Source organism: Chrysochloris asiatica, unplaced genomic scaffold (assembly GCF_000296735.1).
Source record: "Chrysochloris asiatica unplaced genomic scaffold, ChrAsi1.0 scaffold00059, whole genome shotgun sequence".
Taxonomy (NCBI): Eukaryota; Metazoa; Chordata; class Mammalia; order Afrosoricida; family Chrysochloridae; genus Chrysochloris; species Chrysochloris asiatica.
The window spans coordinates 7,387,474-7,404,252 of NW_006408577.1; the positions used below are offsets into that span (position 1 = coordinate 7,387,474).

The following is a 16,779-nucleotide window of genomic DNA, read 5'->3' on the forward strand; positions in this document are numbered from 1 at the left end:
TCCAGAGTCGTGTTCTTTGCCAATTCCTTCAGTGCACCATGGACTTCTTCCTTCATTATCATTGGTTCTTGATCACATGCAACCTCTTGAAATGGTGGAACATTGACTATTTCTTTTTGGCATAATGATTTTGTGTATTCCTTCCATTTTCTTTTGAAGCTTTCTGCATCATTCAATATATTGCCTATAGAATCCTTCTATATTTCAAGTCGAGGCTTGAATTTTTTTCTTCAATTCTTACAGCTTGAGAAATGCTGAGTGTGTCCTTTCCTTTTGGTTTTCTAACTCCAGATCTCTGCACAACACATTATTTGATTTTGTCTTCTCATGCTTATTTGAAGCATCCTCATTTCTTCCATTTGCTTTAGCAGTCCTATGCTGCAGAGCAAGTTTCAGAGTCTCTTCTGACATCCATTTTTGTTCTTCTCTTTTTTTCTTCTTTCTTACGATCTTTTGTTTTCTTCCTGTGTGGTGTTCTTGATGTCATCCCATCTGGAAACAAAGGGAAAGGATCAGTCTTTGGTGAATAAGAGATTGGTGGTATAAATTATGCTGGAGATCGAATAACAGAATTTCCTAAGATCAATGATTTGTTCATTGAAAATACCTTTAAAAACCAACATAATAGACAATTATATGCATGGACCTCACCAGATGGAATACACAAAATCAAATTGACTACATCTGTAGTAATAGCTGGTGGGAAATCTCCATATCATCAGCCAAAACAAGGTCATGGACAGACCATTAATGACTCATTCAAGTTCTGGCTGAAGATAAAGAAAATTAAAACAAGTCTATGAATGCTAATATCTGACCTTGAACATATCCCAACTGAATTTAGAGATCATATCAAGAACAGATTTGATGAATTAGATACTGATGTCCAAAGACCAGAAGAATTGTGGGAAGATTAATAATGTATACAATAATTTACACAGCTACTTCCTTGTTGTTAACTATTGCCTTTAATTATATTTTTATCACTATGAACAATTGAATAATGTTACATTAAGCATTCTTATAAATACCCTTGATATTGGTAGTTTTAGGAGTATGGCTAGTGTAGCAAGTTGAACATTACGTTCCCAACAGAAAGGTTGGTTGTTCAGACCTAATGACTCTACTGGAGAAAGATGAGGTACTTTGTTACTGTAAAGATTGAGTTTCAAAAACCATATGGAGCAGTTTTATATGTGTTATAGTGTTGCTACCAGTTACAATTGACTAGATAGTAGTGAATTTAGTTTGTATTTTTAATAGTTTTATTTTAAAGAGAGTCCCAGATATGCAATGGGTGAATCAAATGTTGCATGCAATGTTTAGTGTAATATATGTTACCAGATTTATTTCCAAAAGGTTAAGAAACATGTTGTTGTTGTTAGGTGTCTTCAAGTCAATTAGGACTCATAGCACAACAACATATACAAAACACACCAAAACACTGCCCATTCCTTCACCATCCTCACAATCCTTATTAACTTCAGCCCACTTGCTGCTGCCACTGTGCCAATCCATCTAATTGGGGTCTTTCTCTTTTTTACTGACCTTTCACTTTACCTAATATGATATCCTTCTCTAGGAACTGGTCCCTCATGACAGTATATCTGAAGTATGAGAGATGAAGTCTTGCCATCCTGACTTTACTAACTCCAGATGTTTGCACATTTCATTAGAGTATTTGACTTTATCTTCTAGAGCTAAACTTTTGAAATTTTCTGTTCAGCTCTTTTACTTCCTAATTTCTTCCATTTGCTTTAGCATGTCTACACTGGACAGCAAGTTTCAGAATCTCTTCTGACATCCATATTGGTCTTTTCCTTCTTTCTTATCTTTTTGTTGTTAAGTGCTGTCGAGTCGATTCCAACCCATAGTGACCCTGTATACTGTTTCCAAGGAGCAGCTGGTGAGCTTGAACCGCCGAACTTGCAGTTCAAACGGCTTAGCAGTCTGGCGCATTAGCCCACAGTGCCACACCAGGACTCTCTTTCTTGTCTTAATAGCCCTTTATTTTCATTCCACAACTCTTTTGGTCTTGGGTCATTAGTGTCTAATACATCACATCTGTTTTTCAGATGATCTTTAAATTCACGTGGGATATGTTAAGGTCATATTTTAACTCTTGTGAACTTGTTTGAATTTTCTTCAACTTCAACCTGAACTTGTATGTGAGCAATTAATGGTCTGTTCCACAGTGTGCCCCTGATCTTGTTTTGGCTGATATTATGGAATTTTTCTACTGTTTTTTTCCCACAGATACAGACAATTTGATTTCTGTGTATTCCATCTGGTGAAGCCCATGTGTATCATCATCTTTGTTGTTTTTTAGAAATAAGAAGTCATTGATCCTGTAAAATTCTATCATGTGATCTCCAGCATCATTTCTATCACCAAGGCCATGTTTTCCAATTACTGATCTTTCCACTATATCCAACCTTTGCATTCCAATCCCCCCAAATTATTAATACATCTTTATTGCATATTTGATCAATTGAAGTCTGAATTCTTCAATTACCTCATCACTGGTTTAGTAGTTGAGGCATAAATTTGCATAATTGTGATATTAACTTGTCTTCCTTGTAGGCATATGGATATTATCCTATCACAGATAGCATTATAATTCAAGATAGATCTTCAAATGTCCTTTTTAATAATGAATGTGATGCCATTCCTCTTCAATTTGTCTTCCTGTTATAGTAAACCATGTGATTGTCACATTCAAAATAGCCATTGCCAGTCCATTTCAGTTCATTAATGCCTAGGATATCTATGTTTATGTGTTTCATTTCTTTGTTGACAACTTCCAATTTTCCTAGATTCATACTTCATACTTTCCATGTTCCAATTATTAATGATGTTGATCATTGTTTCTCCTCATTTTGAGTTGTGCCCCATCAACAAATGAAAGTCCTGAAAGCTTTACTCAATTCGTGTCATCAAGATCAACTTCACTTTTAGGAGGCTGTTCTTCCCAGTGTATTTTGAGTGCCTTCTAACCTGAGTAACTCATCTTTTCTCACTATATCTGACAATATTTTGGTCCTCATCATCATATTTCAATATTCAGTATTCTGGTGCTGTCTGACAGTATTTCACTGCTCTTCAGTGGCTAAACGTTTAGAAATAGTTAGCCTCTCCTTCTTCCTAGTTTGTCTTAGTCTGGAAGCTCAGCTGAAACATGTTCTCCATGGGTGCCCCTTGCTGGCATTCAAAATGCCACTGGTATAGCTTCCAGCATCATGTCAATGCAAAAGTCATCACAGTGTGACAACCTGACATAAACCCGTTAATGTAAAAATCATTTAACTTTTTTTGGGGGGAGGGGTTATTCCTTTGGTAAATTAGCTATACATCATGCCAAATATTAACTTATTTGGCAACATATTGAGAATGTACTTTGGCTCTTAATTAAGAATTATTATGGCTTCGATCACAAGACTACTTTATAGAATTGGTAAAAAACAAACAGGAAAACAAATACAGAAAAGAAAGCTACAATCAGTATTAGCTAAATATAATTCAACAGGTGATTTATCATTTTCTAAAAATATGTGGAAGGGATGCAATACATATTTTATTTCCTTATTAATATTGAACTTAAGCAAAATGTGAAATTTCTGTCTGATTCTTTTTACATTTGCTTTAATTTTAGTATTTTCACAATCAGTACATTTGTACCAGTAAGTCCTGGTGTGGCACTGAGGTTTAATGTGCTGGACTGCAAATTTGGTTTTAACTCCAAGGTCGGTGGTTCAAGCTTACCAGCTCCTACTCAGAAACCCTATGTAGAGTTGCTATGGGTCAGAACCAACTCAGATGCACTTAACAACAATAGCAACCAGTAATTCAGGACACAGATCTTGAAGTAGGGGAAATAAGTTTGTGTTCTGTACTTTCAGACCTGACCCAACATCAGTTTTAGGCAAGTTGCCAGAAAAATCAAAGAAATTAAAATTTGGAAGCACACAAGATAATACCTTGTTTATTTTCTTTTAGTGGTGAAATTATTGAAATTACAAAGTAAGGTAATTTGGCTCATTATTTGTCCAATATTGGTTACTTTACTTGGACATCTCTTATAGTGGTTTCTAGCAATGTTTTGGAGTCTTAGTGTTGCACTGTGGGTTAATTCGCTGGACTGCAAATCAGTTTGAATCATAAGGTTGGTGAGTCAAGCTCACCAGACACTCCTCGGAAACCCGATAGAGAGTGGCTATGAATTGGAGCGACCAGACTGCACTTAAAACAACAGTAAGGTTTTAATTGTGATAGTGTCTATCCAAATATAGGTTCTATATTTCACTGAATCTAATATATCCTGTTGTTAATTACATCTTGGTGATTTAGATATGTCTTATAATTTGTTGCATTTTACAGTTAATTGGTAGTGTGTTTCTTTTATAATGGTGTTTTTTTTTTTTTATTTATACAGTTGAAAGGGTATTTGATTTGTTAAATTGAAGGCTTTGCTTTTAAAAGACCACACATATCAACCAAGAAAATTTAAATATAAAACTAAACCTATGGGGGTTTGATCTATTACTAATACAAAAATATTGCCATCATCCTTCAAACCATACAATAATAATGTCAGGTGCAGATCAGGTGACTATTGAATTTTCAATACATAGCCCATCCTCAGTGTTTCTCATATTTAGATAACTTACATTGTTGTTGCTAGGTACCTTTGAGTCAGTTCTGATTCATAGTGTCCCTGTATAGGGTTCCTCAGGTTGTAAATCTTTGTGGCAGTAGAAGGCCTCATCTTTCTTCCATTATTTCTACATGCATACATTCCCTTAAAATGCTATCTGAGAAACATCAGACATGCCACAGATGAGATCATGGGTTGCGTGCCCAGCAGATGTGGTTGAATCTAGATCTGGAGTTCACGGTAACAGGAGGTAGCACAAAGTGACTTTATTGCTGGCTGTAGGAACTCAAATAGAAAAGAAAGAAAGAAGAGTAGCTCCAATTAAGAGGACTGGTTTTCAGGAATCTGAGAACAAAGTCTTAATCTCAGGATGATCTAGGCCGTGTTTCAACCTCTTACATGGTAAGTGGTGATACAGGTAAGATGCTACATTAGAATTGCTTATTCTAACTGCCACAAACAATGTATTGGTCTTGTTCTACAAATAGCATATTGTTGCTGTTAAGTGCTGTAGAGTTGGTTCCAACCCATAGCAACTCTGTATAGGGTTTCCAAGGAGCAGCTGGTGAGCTTGAACCACTGACCTTGTGGTTCAAAGCGACTTTGCAGTCCAGCTCATTCACCCAAAGTGGCACATCAAACAGCATATAGATCCATTTAAAAAATTCCCTAGCATAGATCAAGTTTACTAGTAGCATAATTTTACTTAAAGATATTACCATCAAACTAATTACAAAACTCCATATGCTTGTAGTTCTTATGCAAACACACACACATACACAAAATAGAAATAAATTACAATGGACAAAATATTCAAATTTGCAACCTTAATTTAATACTACAGATGATGCTTTGCTGAAATCAAATCCTGTCACCAAACATAAATTTGTTTATGAATGTTAGTGTGTCAATACTGATCTCATCATTACTGAAGCATATGGTGACTATAGGCACTGTATAATGCTTCAGTTTTTCAGCAATTGTTTCCAATTTAACTATGCTACACCTTCACTCATGCATCAGTTGGCCTCATCACAGAACAAATGAATCAATTATGTGCTAAATTGCAAAGTTCTTCCATATTTTCTCTACTTAGTAATTCTTGGCACCAATGTGATCATGAGCACAAACGCAAATACAGCAGTAGCGGCACTTGCTCATAAATTATTTAATTCTACGATTACATAGATCAGGAATATACTTATTCTGTTAAGATTTTATAGCAATGAAGAGAATTTATAAATACCCACAATACACTCTGTGACCACTAAGAATACATCACAGATACATTTGAAAAATACAGGGAAATGTCTTTTTTTCTAATGACACATAAATAGAAACTTAGTTCACAGAAGCTGAGGAAAGGCTGAATTGCTGGAATGAATTTTCAATTTGCATTGTTGCTCATTCAATTTAGTCATGGAGAGAAATCCAAATCTACAGGGAATACATCGAGATTATCATGATGGGAAGTAGGAAGTTCAAGCTTGTGGAAGTAGTAACACAGAGTTTCAAACGTAGTTATTGCTGTGAACTGTCTGCCTTCAAGTTGGTTCCAACTCATAGTGACCCTGTATAGGGTTTCCAAGGAACAGATGTTGGCTATGATCCACCAGCATTGTGGTAAGTTTGTTATTTTTAAGTGTTGTCTAGTCTGTTCTGATTTATAGTGATCCTGATAGGGATTTTGAAGCTGTAAATCTTTTGTGGAAGCAGACAGCCTCATCTTTCTCTGGCAGAGTGTCTTGTGAGTTCAAACTGCCAACACCTTGTGGTTTGAAGACCAGTACTTATACTTATCCTACAGAGCCACAGCGCTTTTACTCTCTCTCTCTCTCTCTCATATGTTGTTGTTAAGTGTCGTCAAGTCAGTTCCAACTCATAGCAACCCTGTATAAGGTTTCCAAGGAATAGTTGGTGGGTGTGACTGCTGACTTGTGACTAGCAGTCCAGTATTTACCCAACAATGCCACACCAAAACTTTCTCTCTATATATAGATGCATAGAGCTCTGGACTGGTATCTGCAAGCTTGGCAGTTCAAGCCCACCAGCCAGTCTTTGAAGCTCTAGATAGACTCAATGGCACACTACTACAACAACAGAGAGGTCAAAAAGAAAGATTCAACTAGAGAGATAAAAACATAGAGAGACAGTAAAAGAGATAGAGATTTATGTACAAAGAAATTTATTTCAAGGAAATGGTCCACACAACTTTAGAGGCTGCCAAGTATGTGGGTCCGTCGTCAGGCTTCTCTTAACTCAGATGATTGCAGAGGCTAATAAATTCGAAATGGACAGGTCTGATACCAAACTACGGAAACTGATGAATCCCAAAATTAGCAGGTCAGATTTAAGGCTGTTGGGTCATGTTCCAAAACTGGAGGTCAGAGGATAAATAATTGTGGTTAGCAGTTCAGTGCTCATCCACACCAGGATATTAGTCAGCAAATTATGGAAGGATTTGCTTCTGTTTGGAAGAACTGGACTGAGCGTAAGGACTTTGGATTCATGGGTTCCTACACTGATCTGGGAAAGAGGATATTACATTGGTTCTACATATCAGAGCAACAACATTGTCCTAAAATCTAGGATATGAGCCAGGAGCTGACTAGGAGTACTGTTTGGTTACTGAGCAGAATCTAATTGCCAGATTTGGGTTAAAGCAAAGCAATATGAAGAACAAAGAATGAAGAGGTAAATCAATACAAGCACAAAACATAGTCAATCCTAATTTGAATTTATATTATTGAAAGGGGTATACAGGTATACAAATGGAAAATGGAAGTATAATAGTGGCAGAAACAAATTGTAAAACTGTTAGTCTACTGTCACTTAGCACTTTGCATTTACATTTTTAAATTGAAAAGTTTTACATTTTTTAATTGCAATGTTTCTTAGCTGGAAAGCTGACAAATAGACACACATGATCTATACTTATCCCACAAAATATTTTAAATATTTTCTAACTAAGAGATATTGATTCTGTATGTTTAGAATAAGCAGTTAACGAATTAAAGTAATCTATGAACTCTCTAAATTACTAAAAGCAAACTATATTATTTTTTAAATATTAGAGTGGCATTGTTCCACATAAAGAGTTAATGCCAAAAAGGTTAACAATAGTCCTGAGAAATTAGGATCAATTTAAATAATGGGAATAGACCATAAGTATGCAGAAATATTTTTACATAGGAAATGTAAAGATGCTTATTCATGTACTTAGAGTACTTGGGTGATGTAAACAGTTAATGCACTGGGCTGATAACTTAAAGGATGGAAGAAACACCATACAGGAAAGTAGCTTTTTATAAATCACTATGGGATTTCATTAAAGTTTATATTTATTAGAAAATTCTATATATGCATATACTGACAATAAATAAATATATATTTATTGTCAAGTGCCACCGAGTCAGTTATAATTCATAGCAACCCTGTATAGGGTTTCTGAGACACTGCTGGTGGGTTTGATTAGCAAGCCTATGCTTATCCTACAGCACCACACAAAGACCCATATATATGCATGTTGTTGTTATTGCTGTTAAGCCATCAAGTCTGTTCCAACTCACAGAGACCCTGTACAGGGTTTCTGAGACTGTTAAATCTCTGTGGGAGCAGAAAACCTCGACTTTCTCCCAAAGATGGGCTGGTGAGCTTGAACAGTATGTACTCCAGCGCTTATCCTACAGAGACACTATGTTCCCTTATAAGTGTATATACATATTATATACACATAAATGAGGGGCCTTCAGAAAGTTTGTGGAAAAATTCCATTAGATGTCAATTCAATTTAGTACTTTGGATGTCCCTTGTGTATGTGTTTGTTTACATACACATTTTTCCATGATAAATATAATACAGCATTATATGGTGAATCTTCTTTTCTATGGGACAGAGAATTCACATGATCATGGTTCCTGTTTTCTGAACTGAAAATTGGGCTTCATGCTCTAGATCCATATCTAAACATTTCACTAAAGTATTTTTGAGGAAAAAAAAAAAAAAGAATTTCAAAGAAGCCCTATCTTAGATTATTGTGACATGTATATGCACCAAAAACGAAAGCATTTATTTGATCTTATGGTGCTACTTTCATCTTCTTTGTATGGCTCAGTAATAGTAAAGATTTTAGCTCCTGTTTAATAACCACAAGTTCCCCAAACTCCAACATGCTGGAAACCATACAGGTCACCAGTCCTTTCAAAAGTGATGTCTCCAGAGAATACCTGAATCTTTAAAATATAAATGAAAAATAGCTCTGTAATGGTTAGGGTCAGAAATGAGTCATTTCCACATAATGTTACTGGAGATCACTTAAAGACTTTTTCTTTCTAATAGCATTGTTACATATTGAATTCTAACAAATCATTTGGTGTTGTCTTCCATAGAGTATAAAAGTTTTGTAAATGCTTTTTCTCACAAGACTTCCAGACTCCCCCAAGTGGATATGTGAGAAATTTAGCCAGTGCTTCTAAATAACTTTGCCACTTCATAAAAAGCTCTGATAGTCCACAACAACTCTTTTTTTTGCACTGCAGCATGGCAGAGAATTTCTCTTTAGATGATTCTAACATTCCACCCCCCATTTTCACCAATATTTTATAATGTTTTACATTATTGCCTTCCTTATGAATATTCTTATTTAAAAAGTGATATCAAACTGGAAAATTTATTTAAGAACCATACTGTGGTTTCCAGGATCCCTGCTCTAAAACTCTATATAGAACACCAGGAATGGGACATCTGGAAATCTCGAACCTGAAATAAATAACATAAACACAGTTTATATCAAAGTGCAGTTTGCTCTGCCTTAGAAGCATCAGAATTTTCTGGAATCTGCTTTAACCAATTAAGCCATTCAAGGCAAAAGGCAAAGAAAGCCTTCAGTAAATCCATTGAAGGCACCATCTCCCAGTCTCCTATGAATATGAACAGTTATCGATCTTTTTAAGTGAGGACTAATGATATATATATACATACACACACACACACACACACACACACACACTCACACCTGATGGGATACTTTCACTCCACCACCTCAAAAGACCTAAATTTACTCAGAGAGAAATACCTGGGTAAGAGGAAGGGCTGGAAGGCAGCTGCGCCCTAACCCCATAAAAACAAGCTCCACTGGCTGCCTCCAGGAAACTTAGCATACCCCCTTCTCTACTTGCAAGACAAACACATTAGTTCCCTTGCAGGAGATTATTCTTTCTGGTTGATTCTTGGGCGAACGCTTTTGTTAAACATCACGCTCTGTAGCTGCAGAACTATAGAGAAATGCAAAGCAAGCTCCTGGCAGTAGCTTCTTTGCTACAAAGCATCCCTTTCCTCTCAGCTTTGGCAATTTAGGAAGAACTGAGGTTCTCATGGGAGGTGGGTGAGGGGAATGCCAAAATGAAAGGCACATAAACTAGGAGTCCCAGTTTTATCTTCTATCCACTTCGACTAGCATCGCCACAACGCCCCTTCCCCCCACACTATCATCATCAATACAAGCTTTCACATTTTCTGCACAGAGGAGGGGGTAGAGGCGTCCTTCCACCCCACCTCCTACTCCCTGCTCTCTTTTCTCTACTAAGATTCAGAACAGGAAACAGATTCCTTACCAAAAATACATTAAAAATAAATAAAATCAAATAAGTCAAACGCAACGGGCAGCAACTATCTTGAAGGGGGAGCCACTGCTAGCATCGCTGGGATTCGCTGCATTTGGAAACGTTTGGCTTTTGGCAGTGAATTATTTATTTATCGCCCCCCTCCCCTCTCCCCACACCAAACTGCTAAGCAGGAAATCGCTGTCTCTTCATTTTCCCCTCCGCCTGCACCTTATAGGAGTCTCCCACTTCTCGGTGGCCAGCCGTTCTGCCGCCCGCCCGCAGTGGCCGTTGCGTCCCTCGCCCTCTGCGGCCGCCGCGCCGCGCCGCGCTGGGAGCGCCTGGTTCACTGCGCGCTCCCTTTCGCGCCCTGGCTGGCGCGGCCGTGGGTCCCGGCGGCGGCGGGGGAGGGCGGGGGAGCAGCGGGTGACAGATGTACTCCTCTGACAGCTCTCAGTATCAGCCCAGTGGCTCCCTGCCATTGGCTCAGTGCAATGGACCGGCAACGCCGCTCACTATAATAACACTCATGCCTGCGAGCAGCACCAACTACGAGTGTGCGAGCCAAGCGCTGGGGATGCTGCCGCCGCCGCCGCCACCACCACCACTGCCGGTCGGGCGACTCCCGTTGCCTGGCTCCGCTTGGCCGCCTCGCGGGCACTGATTCCCCTTTGGCTAGGTCCTACACGTCTGGGCCCTCCCATCCCGGGATCCTCCCGCGGACTTATAACCCCGAGGCGAATTAAGAGACACTGAGAGAGAGGAACAGAGAGGGAGAGCGGAGCGAAGATGCGGAAACACGAGAGCCACTGCAGAGGGGTGTAGTGAGCCGGGCGCTGGAAGGTGTACAAGAGGCGGCGGTTTGCCCTGCTGGCGAGTCCCTAGCCCACCCTCCCCGGGCTCTGGCGCGCTGCGGCTGCGGGCGCGGGTGTATGGAAGCGGCGGCTGCTGTGGAGGAGGCGGCGGCTGCCCCATGGAGTGTTACTACATTGTCATCAGCTCCACGCATCTCAGCAACGGACACTTTCGCAACATCAAGGGAGTTTTCCGGGGCCCTCTCAGCAAGAACGGGACCAAAACTCTGGTAATCGCTTCTGATTTGTGTTTTCTTCTCTGTTGAATAACGCACTCAGTTTCTTTTTCTCCCTCTCCCTCTCTGTTTCTTCTCTGCCTAGTAGGACATTTTTAGAAGATGTGCCTGGTTGATGTTACTGTAAGGTTTTGGAGATGTAGCTATTTATAATGTATTAATTTATTTATCTTGGGAGTATGGTGTGAGAATTAGGTATAAAAAATTATTTTTAAGCAAGAATCTTGGGGAAACATTATAGCTTTAGTAGATACTTCAACAATACTCCCTACTCTGTCCATCTCACTCCATAATAACGAAGAGTTGCCACAATCTTTAATTATTTGAAGCAATTTAAATCAACAGGACTTTTGAGAAAGAAAGAAAGAAAAAAAGAGACTCTAATCCCAAATCACCTTATAATAAATCTTTTGGTTGAGAGAGCTAGAGGTGATGGACTATGGTGTCCGATGGAGGCAGGAAATCTTGTGGCTACTGTCAGAGGAAGTAGTAGGATGGAGTGATTGTCTCATGTAGACTTTGTAGTCAGATTGTCTCCTGAAGGACTTGACACTAAAGTCTATAGTGAGAAATTGTCAGTACTAAGCTTTAACATGAAGATTCCACAACCCTTGCTGTTAACTTTCTGATATTCTCTCTAAAGAGGTTGGGGATTAGTGTGAGGAGCAGTCACTACAATCTCAGTCTTTAGGAAACATGTTAGATAAACAGAACTCTTACAGTTGCTGGAATGTTCTACTGGACCACAGAGCTTTATCTTTGAACACATCCTAGTGGGAAGAGCACTCCTGATTGGTGGGAGAAGAGATGTTGAACACTGAGATAGTGCAGGGAAATAGTTCCTAGTCTTCAGCAAAACCTCCTGATAGCTACAAAAACCTCCTTGTAGAACTAACTCTAAAGTATTGGTATCACCTCAGAAGTCTTCAGCTTCAGAAAGAAAAAGAAAGTGGAGGGAAGATTCATTAGATTGAACATTACAAAGAGCATACACCTAAGTAAAATGCTAATATACAAATGTAAATATACGTGTTGTTACTAAAGTGTGGGGCCATTAGCAAGTAGCTAATCCCTTCCCCTTTCGCCTGAGGGGTAGAAGGTGGAAGTTTAAAAATAAACTCAATTCAAAAGTAAATATTCTTATTCTAATTTTAAGTGTCTGAAGATATAATTCTATTTGAATACAAAGATTGTGTTGTGGTGTGTGTTTTTCAAGAATGAAGTTTTCATTTGAAATTTTAAGTGAATTCTGACAATGATGAGATGTATTTTAGTTTCATTCTTTATCCCTTTAGTCTATTGGCTTTCTTCTCTCAACTCATTTAAGATACATAACACAAGGATATTTTCTTGATTTATTGTTGTTCTGGATGTGGGTGTTGGTGCTGCTGAGTTCAAAAAAGTGAAACTAGCCCTCCCCGGTTGTCCTTAGTAGAATACTATACAGAGTTGTGGGCAAAGATTAAAGGCAGTAACAGAAATAGTAGTCCTACTTAGATAATTCAACTAGATGCAAAGCAAACACATCTGGAAAAAATTATCTTCATTTTGATGAATCACTAGTTTGTTTTTTCAAAGCAAATCTCACTACAGTAAAGACAAACTTATTGAACAAGATTTCACCTCCATAGTCAAAATAATATTGAATGAAAAAATACAATAAATGGTATTCATAAAAAAATTTAGTCATCAAGCCTCAAGTTAAAATTCTGTTAATCTTGGTTTTTCAGTCAACCTTGAATTGCTATTTAGGCATTATGTGTGTTGAAGCTGATCAGTGCTTCATTATTCATATTAATGAAAAAAGTTTAAGACTAGATTTTCCAGTGTGTCCCAGTGATTCAAGTGAATGACAAAAAGCAGCTATCTAAATGAAATTAAGGAGCTCTGGCAGTTTAGTGGTTAAGGGTCAGGGTGATAAACTCAAGGTTACCAGCTGGAAATTACCAGCCATTCCATGGGACAAAGATGAGGCTTTCTGCTCCTATAAAGATTTACAGCCTCAGAAACCCTATGGCAGGTCGCTATGAGTTGGGACAAACTCCATAGCAGTAACCACCATCACCAAGTGAAATGAATAAATCTCAATAAAAGCAAATCTCAGAAGTAACAAACAAGCATTGGTGGTGTGCCATGGAGTTGCTTCCCGAGTAGGCTGAGACTCCTAGCGATCCTGGGTAGGTTTCCGAGGCTGTAAATCTTTTTGGGAGCAGAAAGCCTCATCTTTTTCCTGGGGAACAGTTGGCAGTTTTGACCTGCTGACCATGAGCTTAGCAGCCCAACGCATAATCAATACGCTACCAGAGCTCCTAAACAAGCATTACAAAGGCTGACAAGTATTTCTCTAAATTATAAGGAATGATATTTACACAACATTCTCAACTAGTACTTCCCAGTTGTATTTATAAATCGCTTACCTCTCTCTATTTATCTTTTGTGTGCAAGAGATTTACATTTACTGAAATGATACAGATTTTCATATCTGATTCAACTTTGTTTCAAATAATTTCATTAAATTATGTCTTATGTTGCAGATGCCTTTGGGTGAGTTATATTATTGAAGGAATGAATTTGTGCCTATTTTTAAGTATGCTTGTAATCATGAGGTTTTAAAAAGAATTCACAAATTAATATTTCTTTCAAAAGAGCTATCTATACTTTAAAATGTAATCTTAATAATACATAGCACTAATAGTAGCCAACAGAAAACTGGACAGAAAGTTCCAAGAATTAGCAACTTTAAAACAAAACACATATATTATCTTTTAAAATATACATGCCATATTTAGAAAAAATGTTTTCCTCTCAATTTTGTGGATAATAATTCTGAAACTATTTCGAATTGAATTTGTCATATTTTGAAGTTTACCTTTGTATCATCACCATTTTCCTGTTTATTAACTTTCATGCTTTTAAATACTGTCCTAAGTGTTTATTTAATTTTAGGAAAGTAGAACTAAACAACATAAAGTTGATCACAGAAATAAAGTGCTTTTCAAAAGAATTTCAATACTTTTTATTCACATGAAACTGTTTAATTTCAGGTTTTAAAAACATTGGTCTCAACATCTCCAAAAGTGCAGGATTAATTTACAATAGTCGCTATGGGTCGGACCCGACTCGATGGCACTCAACAACAACAACAACAAATAATGGTTAAACATAGTATTTTCTCATGAATTGGAAGTTTCTTATAGTATGACTGGTATAGTCAGCTTTCAGTGACACTGATTTAATTTGTTGTTTTAGTCCTTAATCCAGAATGTAATGCTTATACTGAGGATATCAAATTGTACTGTCCTTCCCATAAATCATATTTGCTATCCAAGCATAATAGTCTGAGGAAAAAACAAAACAACAAAATATACAGATTAAATTTGTTAATCTTGGCTGTATTTATGAATTTATACATTTTATTACACAGCCAACTTAAACTAAAACATGCAAAACTCAGATTTAGAACTGTCTTACCAACAAAGAAAAATGTTGTGATCTTTGTTTTAAACTGCATTTTATCTGTGATACTAGCTTTAATTCCAGAAAATATTTTATCAGTGCTCCAAAATATTTTTGAATTGGTTATTAACTTTTATGGTAGTACATAAAGTTTACCTACCAAGTATTCTCCTTATTTTGTTTAGAAAATGTCAATCCATCATTGTGTAAAAATAAGTTTCTTATATAAGGATATTTAGTTATATTTTTTATTTTTTATAACAGATCCACAATATTTCTTTGCCTTAATTACACCTTTTAAAAATAAGACAGAGTTTGAAGTTTACTTTTACAACTTTAGAAATCACTACTAATTTGTTCATTGTATTCTGTTAGGTATTGGTTTTACTGGCTATGGAATTTAAAAAGAATGAGTGATTAGTTTTAAAATTATGTAGTCAGTCAGAAATAGAAAGCAGATTCCTGACTCCAGATAATTTTTCTTTATAATGCATCTGTTAAATTACTAAACCCATAAGGGTTGGTATAATGATATTTATACTAACACAGAGAATGCATTGTGTCATCTATATTTTCCACTTTGCTCCAGGTTGGGAGTTGTTGTTAAGCACCCTGGAGTCACTTCAGACTCATAGTGACCCTATGTAGGGTTTCCAAGGAGCACCTGGTGGGTTTGAATTTCTGACCTTGTGGTTAGAATTCCAGTGTTGATCCTACAGTACCACACCAGATGGGAGAAGTGGTACCATCCACAAAATAATTTGGATTCAAATTTATTTTACTTATTTTCTTACAGTATGTAAGCATCACTAATGTTTATCTATATTAAGCTTTGTATCTGGAAAACACTCATTTCATAATATTAAGTGCCAAATTTATCGAGAAAAGAAAGATTAGTTTACAAATTGGCTCTTAACTTATTTGTTCAATTGTTTCATTCACATTTATTGAGATGTACAATTGTAAGGCACCATAGTCTCTAAGCTAAATACTATGCATTAAAGTTATGTGCTAAGATGTAGTCAGGAATGTGCCTATTCATTTTGAATCTGCTGGAACACATTGCTCTTTTTGAAATATTTGCATGTTTCTTGTCACTCTCAATGTTTTCATATGTATTAATTCTGAAAAGTATGAAAATTTCTGGGTTGTGTTTCGTGTATATAAAGGAATAAACTAAAATTGGTGGTAGTGGTGGTTATGTGCCGTGGAGTGGAGCTCCTATAGGATTTATAAAGGAGCTCTGGTAGCGTAGTGGTTACGAATCGGGCTGTGAACCGCAACGTCAGCAGTTCTAAACTACCAGCTGTTCTGCAGGAGAAAGATGAGGCTTTCTGCTCCTGTAAGGACTTGCAGCCTCGGAAACCCTGTACAGGGTTGCGATGAGTTGGAACCGACTCCACGGCACATAACAACAACAACAACATAGGATTTATAAGGCTGTAAATCTTTATGGGAACAGAAAGCCTCATCTTTCTTCCACAGAGCAGCTGGTAGATTCTGACCACTGACTTGTAGTTAGAAGCCCAACTATAGTAACCCTTATGCTATGAGGATTCCTTAAGCTAAAAGTAGGTCTTTCAAATATACTAAATGGCCTTTGGACTTCTGGTCTAGCACTGTAGGATTAGCACTAGACTTGGAACCACAGGGTCAGCAGTTCAAACACACCAGCTGCTCCTTGAAAACCCTATATAGGTTCACTATGAGTCAGAATCGACTTCATGGCACTTAATAACACATGGCTTTTTGTTTTAATATCATTATCTAATATTACATTACCTGCTTTCTGTATCTCCTAGAGAATGTAATTTAAAAGGTTTCTCTGCTCACAGAAACCATTTAAGTGGTACATTTATGATTTTGCAGAAGATGAAATATATCAGATGTTGAGTTGGTCCTATAAAAGTGACATCTAGAGTAAGAGTGGGTTAAGGTGATGTTGTTGTTGTTGTTGTCAGGTGCCATCGAGTCGGAAC

At 37.3% G+C, this 16,779-nt stretch overlaps 1 protein-coding gene across 1 annotated transcript in view; it reads left to right on the plus strand.

Annotated features, from left to right (window-relative positions):
- Nucleotides 1-11,227: 11,227 nt before the first annotated feature.
- The window catches only part of ZNF804A (zinc finger protein 804A), a 469,844-nt gene continuing 464,292 nt past the window's right edge, over nucleotides 11,228-16,779 (plus strand). Inside the window, exon 1 of the mRNA XM_006864030.1 lies at nucleotides 11,228-11,338. Coding sequence (XP_006864092.1) covers nucleotides 11,228-11,338 — 111 coding nt within the window. The remainder of the gene's footprint in view (nucleotides 11,339-16,779) is intronic.